Raw genomic sequence first — 16,674 nt, 5'->3', positions numbered from 1 at the left:
ATTCTCCAGTGGTGGGAAAGAGTGGAATGATGCCTGGAAGAGTGTCTGGGAATTACCAGCTCTTGTTCTACTGTATTGAAGACAATTAAAATTCAAGTTTAGCTGTCCTGTGCTCTTCCTACAGCAGACTGCAAACTGTGCCTCATGCAAATTGAATATCTCATTTAAAGCAACTCTGCCTCACTGAATAATCACTTAGGAAGCTCTAATATGAAGGCAGGTGGTCAGCAGACCCACCTGCAGACCAGCTATTCCTTCCCTGACCTGTGCTGCTCTCCAGACTTTGCCCCACTGTGATGGGATGTGTGTCCAGGCAAATCAGTAGCTTGGCTGTAACATTGCAACTTCCCTCACTGCTTTATTCCTCCTGGTTTTTTCCACTATTTCACCAACAAAGGAGCTCAGCTGCTCCCTGAGCTCAGTAATCCTCCTGGTACCTCCTGGCCTAGAGGTCAGCCTTAATATTTGCCCAGTGGAAGGGGGGTGGTATTTTTTCCCAACCCAGCCAGACCTAAAGAGCTGTTGTGAAATCCCTGGCACTGCCCCACGTTTCCATAGCACTCTGACTGGCAGAGGATCCTGCTGTGAATGTTAACGTGGAGCCTCTGCATGGCTTCTGCCTGGGCATGAGGGGCATTGCCCTGCCTGGCAGCCATGGCACTGTTTGCAGGGCCAGGGCCTGCAGCTCGAGCTCATCAGCTCCATGTCAGGTTTATTCTTTCAGTGGCCTTTCAGTTCAGTAAAGAACAGCAGCAAACAAACATTTCTGCTTCATAACTGTAGGATTGCAGAGGGGCACAGTGGGAGCAGAAGGAGTTTATGCCTGTTCTGCTCATGCAGTTGGACTGAACAAAAGCAGGATTGTACAGGAGCTGCCCTTGGAGCTGGCTGAGACTTTTCCCAGGGAGAGTTTAAAAGAGCCCATCTTTAACACTCCCAGAAGTTCTGCTGAGCACTGCCAGCCATTGTCTGCCTTGGCTTTTGTGAAGGTTTCCAAACTCTGTGTGCAGACACTCAGAGTGGCTGTTCCATGTCTGCCTTATCTAAAAAGCCATCAGAAGTTTGTTTCTGGATTTGTTTCCTTTTAACCCTTCTGTAGTAGTTAAATGCTGTTGTAACTTCAAGCAATTATTGCCTTTATTTTTTTGCCAAAAACATTCAAAGGCATCACTGAGAAGTGCCATCCTTCACTCTGGGGCTTTCTTAATTCCTCTTTCCCCCATGTCCTTCCCAATGATGTCACAGAAAGGGCTTTAATTGTTGGTGATGCTTTAACAATTGGACAGGAGCTGCCTCAGCTTGATTTAAGGTAAGGAAATGTAGTGCTAGTGGTGAAGACCTGTGATCATTATTAGACAATGTGAGATTTTGGAAGGTGGGGATGTCACTTCTCTATTCCATCTAGAAATCTGTGGTGGAATGAAAGAGAACTGGCACACTCAGACTAATCTTCAGTCTCTAGAAAAATACTGGGACTCTTTGTAAGCACCCAGGGGATAAAAGCCTGCAGAGATTTTTTTCAATACAGATCATGTCATATCTCCCCATCTTCTTCCTGTGATGGTTTCATGGGAATGGAAGGAAGTGGAAGGTGTGACATTTATTTCAACATTAGCAAAGCTTTTCACATTATCACAGGTGAGATTCGTACGAGGCAGGGAAATAAAAGTCCCATGATGTGTCAGCAAAGCTGGTTGAAAAGACACATTCAGAAGAGTTGTCAGGAACTGCTGACAGAAAGGCAGCATTTACCAAGTGTGTGCAGTTGGATCAGACCCTGCAGCCACAAAGGAGACAGCCCTAAGAAACTGGGAATGCTCAGTCAAGCTCAGAGGAGAACTTGGAACAGGTCACACTTATTTCTAGCCCAGTTCAGGGGTGGTTAATCCACATTTGAGGCAGGGGAGAGACTGAAGTTTCCCAGAATTTCCTTAATCAGTAGACCATTTGTTTTTTAAAGGTTGATGAATTAGCTTCCATCCAGTTACAGGCTGATGGGGGTGGGTTGTTAAATAAGGATAAGCAAACAGTGTCACCATTTTACAAAATCACCATTTTGGAGCATTTTAATGAAGTTTGGGAACCACTGCATCACTTGCCTTAAAATATGTTTCTTGGACAGGGAAGAACATTGCATCTATCTCAGCTTGGCATGCAACTCATGTCTTTGAGACAGGTTGAGTGACAGTGAAATAACAGCTCTCCCTCAGGTTCCTAGAACCATATTTTACTGAAATCAGATACTTAGGGATGTTTCCTACCTATCTGCTCCCTGATTAACCCAGTTCTGGGGTTCTGTTCAGTGAAAAGTACTTGCCATATTGTTTACCCTTCAGGCTGTGTTATTGTTACTTGTTATTGATTAGGCAAAGTTCTTGTTTCTGCCTCCCTTTTTTTGCCACCCAAAATAAGAGGTTTTAACTTCAATGATTCTGAAACAACAGATAAGCAGAAATTACATGAGACCAATCCATTAAGGTATTTTTAACTTAATTTTCTATCTTTGGGCTTCACTTGTGAGTGAATAATCAACTGACTTCTTCCACCATGGGCAAGATGTTCAAACATGGGCAAGATATTCAAAAAATCTCACCATTTTCTTTATCACACACTCGAGTTGGATGGTGCCATTTGCCACACGAGTTTCAGGCCAGAGGTGAAGGTACCCAACACCCAGAATCATTAAAAACTCCAGCACACAACTTTGCAAACAAATACATGTTTAATTGCACTGTATAATGAATTTACAGGGGTTAAATAGATTATTTTACTGTATAATTTATCGCTCCTCCAGTTCCTTTAGCAACTCATCAAAGTGGGTGATGTACCATTTTGCTTTCTCCTTTACTTGCTTTCTGATTACATTTCCTCCAAATCCAATGAAACAATCCTGGCAGAACAGAAAGGACAGCACATGGATTATTGCAGGCCCATGGAAGGAATGGTGCTTCTCAGCAATTCAGTTGCTTTAAGCTTGGATTTTAAATTCCTGGCATTCCTCCCCTGCCTCTTCCCCCGTTTTACTTTGCATGTTCACCTTTCAGCTTTATTAACAAGAACTTCATTAACAACTAATTCTGCAGCACTTTGGTTATTAGATCTAATAGGAAAGTTGTCTCTGCCTTGTAGCTTCAAGATTGCTCAGATCTGAGAATTTTCTGAAAATCTGATGTAAATGTGATGCAATTCTGGGGCAAGTAAACATTGGAACATCCCACAATTATCCCCCTGCTGTTTATCTGACCTCTGTTTACCCCATTTGATAGATACCAAAAGCAAACATTAACCCTGTCTTCAATCATTAACCAGGAGCAATCACCATTTCTACATCTCAGAAAACCACCTGCAGTGAAAGTGCAGGGTTTAAAATTTCCACTGCTGCTTTTTTGCCTGGAGATTGGAAGCATTGAGCAAATACTGAGCTGCTTTGGTCACTGCTTTGGTCACCCAGCTGTCCCTCAGCAGGGGTGAGAAAGGGTGTTGGGGTACTTTTTTGTGGGCAAAGGTGTTAAAAGGGAATTAAGATCATTTATAAAGTTGTCCTTCTATTAATTTCTTTTATTATTTCACCCCATCAGAGCTGATGTCTGCAAAGATTTCATCACTGTGCAGTGAGATGAACCTTCTTGCTAGGTCAGATCAGGTAAATGTGCAGCAGATCTGGGCCAGACCTTCACACTGAGCACCTTTAATTAGTCCCTGAAGTCCTGTAAAGAATTCACACCTCACTTTTCCTATTCCTTTCTCTTTGCTCCCCAAAAAGATTTGCTCCAAAGGGATTCAGAATTTCTGTGGTACTTACACCAGGGGGGCAGGCTTCCATGTCTGTGGCTCCATCTCCAATCATAACTACTTTCTTAAACTGGAACTGTTCTTTCAGATGAGTAATAACCTTTCCTTTGCCCCCTGATTCAGCTGTTGGTTGTGTTTCATCAAATCCTGCGTATTCTCCTAGAAGTGGTGGAAGGACAAGTTGGACATACAGCACATTTTCTTGTAAATGAAGAGAGATCTATGCCTGTGGTTCTGCCATCAGAAAACAGCTCATTGCATGCAGTCTGTAAACCTCAAAGTATCAGCATTCCCCCCAAAAAATTAGAAGGTAAGAGTAAAAGCTGGGGCTTTACCCAAGTCTTCAGTGGGGTCATTTTCAGAGAGCTGAGTGCTAAAATAGAACCCCTGTATGGGTAGTGCTTCTAATCCATTCCCAGTCACTCTGGTTCAGTCATTCTGGTGTAAACATTGCAAAAGCAGCATCCAGAGTGATGTATAAACAGTGTAGGAAACACTGAGGAAGGGAAAACCTCTCTAACTACAGTTGTGCTTGATTACAGCAGCTTAAAATCCAGAGCAGCTCTGCTGCAGAACCTCATCCATGCCCCAAAGTCACTGAAATTTGTGAGAGCAGCTCACTGTGACCTCTTTTAACTTAGAGGACCACGAGAAAATGAAACTCTGCTCTCAGCAACTATAACATGGTTTACCTTTAGCACAGCTTGCAATTAAAAAGTCACTGCAGCTCTATTTTCATAGGTGGGAAATGACCTAAACTTGGTTTAGTAAGGTCTTGTAGTTTTCCTGCTTGGGTTGGTAACAACAATGTGTAAGGTGGGCAGTGTCTGCAGCCCAATGGGAGCCTAAAAAGTGGCATTAATTAGGAGAGAAAAGAGACTTGCAGGGAATCTCACCATTAAAATAAAACTTGAGCCTGTTGGCAAAGACATTTGCTGTGGGGATGTTGAGCTGCAGGGCCACGTGTTCCACGATGCTCTGGAACCCCCCAGACACCAGGAAGACCTGAACCCCTCGTTGGTGGAGTCTGCTCACCAACTCCCTGAGGAGACAGAGCACAAAGTTAAAATACAGCTTGCTAAACAAGGCTGCCCTTGCTCTCTCTGTGTGCTATTCCAGTTTAGTTTGGGTCTGTGCTGCTTTCCAGCTCCATCCATCTCTGCTGCCAAAACCTTTTCCTTCTCTCCCTTGCACACAAAAGAAAGAGCTGGACAAAACCATCATGTCTAGAGACAAACAGGGATTTAGTTCCTCAAAAACCAGCACTCCCTAGGAATGTTTTCTTTGCACTTTCATACTGGTCACACAAGAGCAGATCCAGTTCAGGTTTTTTTGGAAGGGAAGTAAAACAACAGCAAGAAAATTAATCTGCAGGTGAAAAGTAGGGAATGTGGGGGAGATAAAGCCACTGCTCCAAAATGCAAAAGTGGATGAAAAATGCAAATGTTTTCTAACTCAGTGTTGGTTCCCCAGACACTGCACATCAATCCCATCTTTAGAAGAAGGCACCAGCTACAGAAAAGGAATCAAAAAAGAAGTTTGTGGACCCAGTTAATGTCAGAGGGACTTAAAGGCAATGAAAAGGTTTAGGGATTTGGCTCTGGAAATAGGAAGATCAGGCTGCAGGAATGCTGAGCAGTGGAAGTGGTGGCAGTAACAGCAGAAAGGCTGAAGGCTGAAAAGCAAAGTGAAGGCTCAAAACAGGCTACATAGAAAAGGAGGAAGAAAAGGAAGGAATGAAAGGGGGAATCACATGATTCTAAACAGGGAAACAATGTTCTCTTTGTAGTTACATCTAGCTGTGTCTTCTACAGAAAAAGCTGAGCATGTGCTTCATTTCAAGGAGAAAATACAAGCAGAAAATGATCTAAATCTCCTGTTTTGTGCTAAAAAGACTTGGAATTATTGTCAAATTTTGTAGTAAAGAAATTATTCTCAACTGTTTGAAACAATCTGAGTAGGAGAAAAAAATCCCAAACCTTTTCAGTTTATAAAGTTCATTCCAAACCTAAAAATGAACAAATACACCTATATGTGTGTATTTGCTAAATGAGTTTTTTAGTACTTTTTTAGGGACTTCAGGGCAGAATGGGAAGCTCTGGGTCCCCTAGGCTGAGTCAGAGGTGTGGCTGCACAGAGGGGTGTAAGAGGTAATAGAGCTGTGGAACAGACCAAGCCAGTAATTCATACTGGGTATTAAATCTCCTTCCAGTTCCACCACCCATGAAAAAACAGGTGTGATTGACCAATCATTCCCATTTAATCCTCAGGCCAGGATTTGAGCTTGCCAGCCAAAGTGCCAGTTAATATCTAAGACTATTTTCTTTTTACATGGGTGCTTAACCACTTGACAAGGACTCAGCTCCTGATACAAGCTTTGGACACAACCAGCATGGATGTGGAGCAGGAAGGGATTCCAGACCAGCTCTGTGGTCCTACAGCACCACTGATGGCACAGAATTCTGTTTGTTTATTCCCTGTGCTTCCTGGATCCTTTTGTTTTTTTAAATCATTTGAAATTCTTCTTACCTTATTCCTGGTGTGAGCTGAGGTGGGTTGTCAGATATTAATTTCTGCACTTGTTCGTAGGAGGGACGGATGAGGCCAAGTCGTGCCGTTAAAGCTGCTTTGAATGTCACAGTTCCACCCATGGCCCTGCGGGTCCTGCATTGGGAGCCAAAGAAACCAAATCAGGGACACTTCACAAGCTGAGGCTTCTCCCAAGAACAGTTAGTTAACAAAGAGTGACAAGGAACCACGTAAGAGTTTATGGTTGTGGATTGTAGTGAACCTGTGTGGTAAAGGAGGAGGTTGGTACACTGAAAAGATTGGGAGCATCCACTGGTAGGAGATCTCCGTGAACTGGAAAACCAGTGAGGCAAAGGAAAACAAATCTGTTCTCTCTCTGAGTGCCATGGGCTACTGGGACCAGTATTCCTGACCTGCAGCTCAGGTGCCCTTCTTTGAACTTGAATGGCATTGGTACAAACTTCAGTGCAGCCTCAGAGAAGAGTGAGGAGAGTTGTCCCCATTCTTCCATCTCACAGTAAGGTATCCTAGTTCCTAGTAAGGTTTGCTAGTTCCTAATAAGGTTTCCTAGTTCCTAATAAGGTTTCGTAGTTCCTAGTAAGGTATCCTAGTTCCTAATAAGGTTTCCTAGTTCCTAATAAGGTATCCTAGTTCCTAATAAAGTTTCCTAGTTCCTAATAAGGTATCCTAGTTCCTAATAAGGTTTCCTAGTTCCTAATAAGGTTTCCTAGTTCCTAGTAAGGTTTCCTAGTTCCTAATAAGGTTTCCTAGTTCCTAATAAGGTTTCCTAGTTCCTAATAAGGTATCCTAGTTCCTAATAAAGTTTCCTAGTTCCTAATAAGGTATCCTAGTTCCTAATAAGGTTTCCTAGTTCCTAGTAAGGTATCCTAGTTCCTAATAAGGTTTCCTAGTTCCTAGTAAGGTTTCCTAGTTCCTAATAAGGTATCCTAGTTCCTAATAAGGTTTCCTAGTTCCTAGTAAGGTTTCCTAGTTCCTAATAAGGTTTCCTAGTTCCTAATAAGGTATCCTAGTTCCTAATAAGGTTTCCTAGTTCCTAGTAAGGTTTCCTAGTTCCTAATAAGGTTTCCTAGTTCCTAATAAGGTTTCCTAGTTCCTAGTAAGGTTTCCTAGTTCCTAATAAGGTTTCCTAGTTCCTAATAAGGTTTCCTAGTTCCTAATAAGGTTTCCTAGTTCCTAATAAGGTTTCCTAGTTCCTAATAAGGTTTCCTAGTTCCTAATAAGGTATCCTAGTTCCTAATAAGGTTTCCTAGTTCCTAATAAGGTATCCTAGTTCCTAATAAGGTTTCCTAGTTCCTAATAAGGTTTCCTAGTTCCTAATAAGGTTTCCTAGTTCCTAATAAGGTTTCCTAGTTCCTAATAAGGTATCCTAGTTCCTAATAAAGTTTCCTAGTTCCTAATAAGGTATCCTAGTTCCTAATAAGGTTTCCTAGTTCCTAATAAGGTTTCCTAGTTCCTAATAAGGTTTCCTAGTTCCTAATAAGGTTTCCTAGTTCCTAATAAGGTTTCCTAGTTCCTAATAAGGTTTGTGAGTGCTTAGCCAAGGTTAATGGTGAGGGCTGACCTTAGCCTATCAAAATTTCCATTAGAGAATTCATATCACTGTCATTTCATTGGGTGGCTCCACAATTCCAAACCAAGCTACTTCACATTAATTCCACTTCTCATTCCCCAAATCCTTTTTAAACCTCTAATAACCTCCAGCAGAGCGGAAGGAACCGCCGTTGTGAATTCCCTGTCACGGGTTACCCTTCCCCAAGCCCATTTTTGGTGAGTTTCTGTGCCCCAGCCATACGTACATCTCCGCCACGGCGTCGCCCACGCCGCAGAACTTGGCGAGCTCGTCGATGCCCTCCTCCCTGATGACGGTGCTGTCCACGTCGAAGCACACGGCGTCGGCGCTGCGGAAGATCTCCTTCATCTCCATGAGGGACGCCATCCTTTTGGGAGCCTTCTTACTGTGCGGGGACAAGATAAAGTCTTTCTCTGAGTGGGAGTACTGCACTGTGTCCTGAGCCATTGGTGCAGCTGCTCTGATCCGTGCGAGAAGGGACGAGCACAGCCTGCTCGCCAGCTTTTATCCGGGCGGGAGCGGCGGTGGGGTCTGGCTCAGCTGCTGATTTGCTCCCTGTTGTTGCTGCCTACTGGATGTCCCCCTCGTGCTGCAGGTGGGCCGTGGAGCCTCGGGCAGCTGCTGATTTGCTCCCTGCTGGCTCGGCCCATTGACGTTCTCATGGGGTTCAAGGCTGTGGTACTTGGCACCTGCTGCACCATCAGGCTGCCAAGGGCTGTTGTGGGGCTTGCAGGTCTCTGTCTCAGCTTGCCCTCACCACTCACGTGGGTCTTGATTTCTCATCTGACCCAGTCTGGCAGGTCAGATTAGTTGCCCCAGGACACCCAGCCCTCAAGGATTGTGGTAGACATAACTATCATAATTATATCAGTGAGTGGTTGTGCCTAAATCATGAAGGTTGAGATCCTTTTCTAGGTCTTGATTAATACAAACTAAATATTTTCATCATCTCTGAATGCATACAAGATTTGGCCATTAGCACTGGGGATTAGTCTTATAAAATCCCTTAAAGTCTTGGGCTTTGAGAACTTCACTCAACCCATTAAGACATCACATTTGACATGACAATACCTGATAAGTTTATTTTCTTCCCTTTTATATCTGTCCACTAAAAATGTTGAGCACTCCTGCAGATCAGGAGCTCGAGGAGTTAAGTATCTTCTTACTCTTCCCTCCCCATCTGTGGTTCATCCTTTTGTAAGGGAGTTAATTCAGTGTGAGCTTTACTAATCTACATTTTGACACAAACAACAGCCTCCTGTCTATCTCCCTTCCCACACTTTTGTAAAAGTTTTTGTTTGCTTGTTCCTTCTAATCTCTTAGGCATCTCTCAGGACTTGTATAATTGATCTGGGTAGCAGGTTCTCTCTTTTCCTGGCAGAGGGGAAAAGCACCACCAAACAGCACATTCTTAAGAATTATGGATGTCTTTATATACCTTCATCTTTTGTTTTCCTATCACTAAGCTGACTTATTTTTCTCCTGTATATCAGGAGAATTTTGAAGGTGGCAGGTTTTACATACACAAATTCTCATTTATTTTTTGCCCTTTTGGGACAAACTTTTCCCCCCCAGATACAAAAGACACCCACTGAAGATGGAGAAGATGATCATTCTGTACCTTGCTGTGGAAAAATACAGGAGCTGACAGGCACTGATGTCACTCCCTGCCAGACAGGAGTAACCCAGGGATCACACATGGTAAGCACATGGTGGCTTTATGTGCCCACCACAAGATCACAGCTAAGCAGTTGATGTTCAAAGCAGAAACAGGAACCTTTGGGTTTATTTCCAGGAGAATTAACCATGTGGCAAATATTGGGATACAAAAGCCTTTATGAAAAATTACCATAATCACTAAAAATTTGTGGAACACACACACATCTTGTATCTGTTCCTGGGCATAAAGAGAATACTCCAGTCCTTAATTGAAAAGTGAAAGTTTATATAAATGAAGTTACCCAGTCTGAGAGGTGAAACCTGTTGTGAACAGCCAAGAGCTGTGTTTCTCAGAGAGAATCTGTTTGACAAACAGGTAGATGTGAAGTAACAAGAAACAGAGCAAGTGATATGATATAAAATTTGCACTGGATGTATAAGAAATACAGTCAGATACCATCACATAAAAGAACCCTCTCTCTCCTTGGTGGCCACTTCCCTCTGGCAGAGACATTTGGCAGAGGGTGGACTGGTGACACGTGAATTTCACGTTTACTTTGCGTTAGCCTTGACTTGACATTGGCTCAGAGCACTTTGTTTGTGTTTTCAGTGCAATATTGTGATTTTCCAAGCAGCAGGGCTTTGATTTGGGGGCTGGCATCACTGGGGCGTGTCACTGACGTCACGGTGTTCCAGCCCTGAGCCCTCCTTATGCAAAGCCATCCTGTTGCCTCATGCTCACCTGGGGCTGCTCTGCAACTCTGCCCCATCCTGATGCAATGTCACCCCGTGGGGACACTGCACTGTGACGTGGTCTCTTGGTGAGAACCTGCAATATATCTCTGGATACATGTCTGCAACATTTTAATTTCTCTCAGCAAAACGTTATGGCTGTAAGCACACACTGAGAGCAGGAAGGAAGACATTTTTAACTCTTCCTTCTCTCTGAGATCCACATTTCCCACACTCCTTTCCCTTCTGGATGTTCCTCAGAATGATGACACCAATGTTGTGATGGACTTTGCACTTTGATGGACAAATAAAGAAGTTAGAGGAAGAATTATGGACACCAGTTGTGGAGCCATGGTTGGAATTAACCCTGTCCTCTCTTGACTGGAATTAACCCTGTCCTCTCTTTAATCCATGCAATAACTCTTCAAAACCAGTTTCAAACTGTGGTTTATATTGCCTAAAATTGACAGGTTAGTAGAAGGAAGAACTGGGGTTTGAAATGCAGAAACCACCAGTAGTTCATCAGAACAAAAAGAATTGAAGTTGGGTAAAATGTTTCTGTGGACAAATCTCTAAGAGCTGTGTAAGGGAACACCAGGGTTTTATTCCACAGGCCTCTACAGTTGGCACAGATTAATTACAGGGCATCTGATTGCTTAAATGTATCAAGGTTTTAATGAGACACTAAGAAAAAAGAAATTCCCACAAATAATGAGTCCTGTCTCCCTATGAAAAACACAGATGGAGTATCTCTGATCTTCCTGCCACTGAATTTCAGAGAGAAAATCTCTTCCCAGCCTCTTATTTGCAGGCTGGTAAAGCATCCAAGCAGCAAACATTTCAACAGGTCTCATAAAATATTGAGGGGAAAACCTGGAAAGAAGAATATGGAGACAAGAAGAAACAACTGGCAAAGTGATTAGAGAAGACATAAGAGCAACAGAGGGAGAGAGGTTGGGTGAAACTTGAGATAAAGATGGAGAAAAAGGAAATCAAAAGGGAAAAGTGGAATTCCCATGAGATCTTGCTTCCAGATTATGAACTACTAAAGGGGGAAAAAAAAGCATTTTCACAAGAAATAATTCTCTTTCACAACACATAGGGTGGAGTCAAAAAAGAAAACACAGGAATTATGTAAGACCACATGTCAAAGGAAAACAACTGAAATCCTCTGTGTTTGCTGTCCCTTCAAAGAAGGGCATTTGCCTCACTGAGAAACACTGAAACGTCCTCAGAACCTCCATGGAATGTAAATGGAAGGAGAAAGTGGTGGTCAGAACTGCAGGTGTTTAGGGCTGGAATATTTCAATGAGGTCTTAACAAGGTGTCAAAATCCTCATTGTGACTAGAACCTCACTCGTGTTATGTTTCACCATTCAGAAGTGCTGCCACGCTGTTACTTTGCATTTTGTTCACATTTTGCTGTGAAAAAATGAGGATTAAGTGAATCTAAATGAAGCATTACCCAGCTCTCAGGAATATCCTTGTTTGCAAACAATTCCTGGTGTTTCTGATCCACTTTCCCATTTAACATTGCAGTGAATATGCAGAGACTTTTTAGCAGAAGTTCACACACATTAAACAGTTTCTGTTGCATTGAAGGGAAACTGCTGCTTAGAATAAGGGATTTGGAAAAAATAGTTCTTGAAACTTTTGGGGGGACTTTTTCCCACTACAGGAGTGGTTCTGCTTCTAAGAACATTCCCAGGAGTGTTTCCATGATATTACTTAAACAAGCCACTTAATCCTCATTGTTTCTAGTCCTGTGTTTGTAAAATGGGAATAATACAGTGACAGCTTTCCTGTGCTGAGGTAATTCTCAGAATTAGCAACGTTTTGAAAGCTTTAGAGAAGAGGTGATCCATTTAAGCAGATTGGTTTTATTTAAGCAAATCGTGGCTGTTACATCCTTGCAAGTTTTAAAAGTTCAGCCCATCCACCCATAATTCTGAGTTTCAGCGTGAGAATGGAAAGAGTCAGTCCTTAACCTGCTGTTTTCTGTTCAGTTTGTAAAGGCAGCGACACAACCTGTGTGCAAGTCCAGAGATGAGCTCCTGGAACTGTGCGTTGTTATCTGACCAGCAGTGCCTCACAGTGAACTCAGTGAAACACCTCGTAAAAAGCAGCTGAAACGGGGCAGCAGGAACCTGATGGATGTTGACAGACACCTCCCAGCTCTCCAATCCCCTCTCGCCTGTCCTGACAAAATGCTGGTGCTCCCCCCTGCACGATTGCATCATTCATTCATGCTGCTGTTATAAAACAGGCTGAGCACGCTGCTGTTGGGCACAGAGGGGCCTCTGCGTTCCCTGTGCTGGAAAAAATACGGAGCTGAGAACCAAAACCAACCCCTTCCGAGCTGAGAGAAAAGATCCCAGTGACTTACAGAGTTGGACTGGCAGTGGCTGCTGCTGCGGCTGCTGCAAACAAAGCTCTTGGCTGCACAGGACAAGGAGGGATGAGCCGAGACCTTCAGTCCCACAAACCCTCGGCACGGGCTGCGCTGCAGGGGAGCCGCATTTTGTAAATCACGCTCCGATAATCTGCTGAGTAAGCCAGCCCGGGTGGTTTGTTTGGAAGGGTTGCACACATGTAACCAGAGAAGTCCAGCTGTTCGCTGACAGGGAAGGGAGGAGAGGTGTAACCTTCCGACGTCAGGGGAGGAGCCGCCGAGCCCGGCTTGGGGCGCTCCCAGCCCCGGTGGGCACGGCTCGGGCAGACCCGGCACAGGCGATGGGGAGCTCAGCCCTCACCCAGCCTGTGCCACGGGCATGGGAGGATTTTTTGAACATCTTTCCCATGTTTGAACATCTTTTCCATGGTGGAGGAAGTCAGTTGATTATTCCTTCACAAGTGAAGATCAAACCAAAGGGATGAGCCCGAGGAGCGGCTCCGACAGGCACAGTCAGGAATTTCCCCTGGCATGAAAGCAGAGGCAAAGCAGGGACACTTCGGAAGGGAAGTTACAGCCAGGTGGGGGTTGGTCTCTTCTCCCAGGCACTCAGCAATAGGACAAGGGGGCACGATGGGCTCAAGCTCTGCCAGGGGAAACTGAAGTTGGAGAGCAGAAAAAAATTCTTTGCAGAGAGAGTGCTCAGGGATTGGAATGGGCTGCCCAGAGAGGGGGTGGATTCCCCATCCCTGGAGGTTTTTAACCTGAGCTTGGCCGTGGCACTGAGTGCCATGATCTGGTAAAGGGACTGGAGTTGGACCAAGGGTTGGACTTGATGATCTCAGAGGTCTTTTCCAGCCCAATCAATTCTATGATGCTCTCACCACAGCAGAGATGAAAGGGGCTCTGAGCTGCTTCAGGATTGCCCTTTGGCTTGAGCATCCCTGTGCAAAGTTACACACACAAATCAAAACCCATCAAAAGCTTTGGAGCAAAATGAAAATCTCTGCACATAACAAGGCTCTGTTTTGTGTCCCCAAATACAGTGTTGTCAAAAGCAATGGGAAAACTGCAAAACCTGCCTGTGCTCATGTCTGTGCATTACACAGCTGAGCTGCCCTCCAACACTGCTGTGGGCATTGGTGAGGAAAGGGCTGAGTGCCAACCCAGAGTTGTTTGGTTCAAGGTCAAGAAAGGCCAATTTAGCTGATTTAGCTACTCTTGTTCACTTGTGATAGTTGTCCTGTGACTGCTGCCCACCTTGTCAGACTGTTCTGCACCACTGGATGCACCAGTCACATTCTATGCATGACCTCATTTGCCATTCTGGCCTTATTGCCCCTCAAAATTACATGTACTAATTAAAATCCATCATGTTGTGTGCCTCTCCTCCCATGTTTTCCTTTATATTTTTTTCAGATGTTCTCATTACACACCCATTTGTCAGCAGGAGCATCTGTCAGTAACTTCTGGTGTCAGGAAAAGATGGGACCAAGCCCCTTTGCTGCAAAATTCACCAGGGCCATGGATCACCCTCCTGGTCCTGTTTGTCAGCTTCATCATGGCAGGACAGTGTGTTGTTTAAAGCAGATTTAGAAATCATTTCTGTGAAGAAGGTTAAACAAAAACAGATCTTGATAAAGATGAAAGAAAATGGCTTTTACTGAGAATCTCAGAGGGGTTTTTGCCAAGATAAGCAGCGCGTGGCTGGACTAAGAGAATTGCTGCTGAATATTTCATGAAGGATATTCCCTTTGTTTGGCTTAGTTTAATAGACATGTTGGTTTTAATTCAGTTAAATATTTTGATTCTAATCTGGTGTAATCCATTGAATTCAAAGGACAATTTAAGTGTAATAAGCATTTGTCCTGTATTTTTAATGCACTTTAAAAACAAATACACAGAACAACTCAACAACTTCAGGTAAGACTGAAAAAGGAAGAAAAACTTGTCTTGATGGCTGGAAAATGCTGCAAAATGTGCATTTCATGTAAAAATGCTTGTGAGAAATGTTTCTATACCTTAAAATGTCTATTCTTGGGCATGTGATGCAGCAAAGAAACACAGAGAGCTCCATCTGGAAGCCTCAGGAGGGTGTTCAGGAGTGGAAAGCCCAGTTCATGTTGATGTCTATTGATGCAAGCACAGCATCCAACCTTGTACCTGACTACAGAACCTCTCCAGTTGTACAAAAAGAGCAGAGTCCACCTGCATGAAGGATTAGAATGTCTCTGAAAACACCTTTTTTTTCCCCCCCTCCCAAAAAAAGCATCTAAAATTCCAACTAAATTTTTCCAGCTCTAATAATTCCCCTCCTGAACCTGAACCTGGCTTGGGGAATGGCCACATCACCACCAGCCCCACATGTCTCAGGAGTTTAGAAAGGATAATTCCTGCCTTTCCATGGGCATCAGCAAGGAAAACATAAAATATAGCAAGCTGCTTGTCTGGGTTTGACAAGGCTGCCCTCTGCTGAGAACAGACAAAAAAGGGACAAACCAGAGAAGGAAGAGCAGCAAAATATCTGTGTGTGGCCTGGGGGCTGTAGAATCCAGGGCAGAGCTGGGAATCCAGGTGTTTAAACTGGACATTCCATCCAGGCACCTCAGATATTCCCCCTGCAGCCTCTCTGGGCTGGGTTGGGTGTTTTGTTTTGTTGTGGTTTCAACAGGCCAGCAGTGTCCCAACAAAGGGAAGACAAAACTTCAGCAGAGCTCCAGAGCAAATAATGGAATGCCAGGTGTGATTTCCTGCATTTTGCAATGTTTGGTGTTTATTTGTGATGATTACAACAACAGAAGAGAAAGCCCAGCCACTCTACTAGAATCAGCATGGAAATATTTCACAAGACATGTGCACTGCTCAGCTAAACAAAGGGATCCCAACCTGTGCTGAATTGTGTTCAAACACCACCAGCTTCATCTAAAATATTTAAAAACCAGAAGCCCAAGGATTTTAGCAGCTCCAGGGATATTAGTCCCTTCCAGAGTTGCCAAGTCAGGCTATGCATGGGAGTCCTCCTGTCCTGCATAAGATGGTATTTTGCCCTGAAACCCTCACCCAAAGCAGGTGCCAGAGCAAAACCCACCCAGGGTTCCATCAAACTCCCCCAAAACTCCTGTGCAACAAAACTGGGGTTGCCCCACACAGCAGCCTTTGATCAACCTCGAATTTTAACCACAAACCACTCTGATTATGAATCCAGTCTGCTTAACTATTAATTCTATTGGTCTAACGTTAAATCACAGGAATTAATTATTTATCCCCACAGCTCTGGGGGTGTCTGTGACATGAGAGGGTGTGTCGAGGCCCGGCTGGCCCTGCCCATGTGGAGCCACAGAATCAGAATCACAGAATCAGTGGGGTTGGAAGAGACCTCTGAGATCATCAAGTCCAACCCCACTGTGGTCACCAGATCACGGCACTCAGTGCCACATCCAGTCTCATCTTAAACATGTCCAGGGATGGTGAATCCACCCCCTCTCTGGGCAGCCCATTCCAATGCCTGAGCACTCTCTCTGCAAAGAATTTCTTTCTGATATCCAGCCTAAACTTCCCCTGGCAGAGCTTAAGCCTGTACCCCCTTGTCCTACTGTTGGTTGCCTGAGAGAAGAGACCAATCCCCACCTGGCTGGAACATCCTTTCAGGCAGTTCCAGACAGTGCTGAGGTCACCTCTGAGCCTCCTCTTCTCCAGGCTGAACACCCCCAGCTCCCTCAGCCTCTCCCCACAGCACTTGTGCTCCAGTCCCTTCTCCAGCCTCGTTGCTCTTCTCATTTGGGTTGGAAGAGACCTCTGAGATCATCGAGTCCAATCCTTGATCCAACCCTACTGTGATCACCAGCCCAGGGCACAGAGTGCCCTGGGCTGGTGATCACAGTGGGGTTGGATCAAGACATGTTGGATTCTCCATCCCTGGAGGTGTTTCAGAGGACACTCAGTGCCACCTCCAGTCCCTTCTCCAGCCTCGTTGCTCTTC

General features: G+C 44.3%; 1 protein-coding gene across 1 annotated transcript; it reads right to left on the bottom strand.

Annotated features, from left to right (window-relative positions):
* Window positions 1–2,703: 2,703 nt before the first annotated feature.
* On the bottom strand, window positions 2,704–8,408 carry PSPH (phosphoserine phosphatase). Its single transcript, XM_071574885.1, has 5 exons — window positions 8,139–8,408; window positions 6,322–6,456; window positions 4,689–4,834; window positions 3,803–3,951; window positions 2,704–2,890 (listed from the first exon to the last, which is right to left on the bottom strand). The coding sequence occupies exons 1-5, from the start codon at window positions 8,357–8,359 to the stop codon at window positions 2,780–2,782; spliced, it is 762 nt and encodes a 253-aa protein (XP_071430986.1). The 5' UTR covers window positions 8,360–8,408; the 3' UTR covers window positions 2,704–2,779.
* Window positions 8,409–16,674: the final 8,266 nt, after the last annotated feature.

The sequence above is a fragment of the Pithys albifrons genome, chromosome 21 (assembly GCF_047495875.1).
Source record: "Pithys albifrons albifrons isolate INPA30051 chromosome 21, PitAlb_v1, whole genome shotgun sequence".
Lineage (NCBI taxonomy): Eukaryota > Metazoa > Chordata > Aves > Passeriformes > Thamnophilidae > Pithys > Pithys albifrons.
Note: the sequence above shows the minus strand (reverse complement) of the source record. Positions and strands in the feature narration are given on the sequence as shown.

Bases quoted from the DNA above. Each gene is read 5' to 3' on its own strand.
- PSPH (XM_071574885.1), bottom strand. From the start codon at position 8,359: ATGGCTCAGGACACAGTGCAGTACTCCCACTCAGAGAAAGACTTTATC. The intron at 3,952-4,688 runs GTGAGATTCCCT...CACCACTTCTAG, and splicing joins GCTCAAGTTTTATTTTAATG to GAGAATACGCAGGATTTGAT. The intron at 2,891-3,802 runs GTAAGTACCACA...CTGTTCTGCCAG, and splicing joins TGGAAGCCTGCCCCCCTGGT to GATTGTTTCATTGGATTTGG.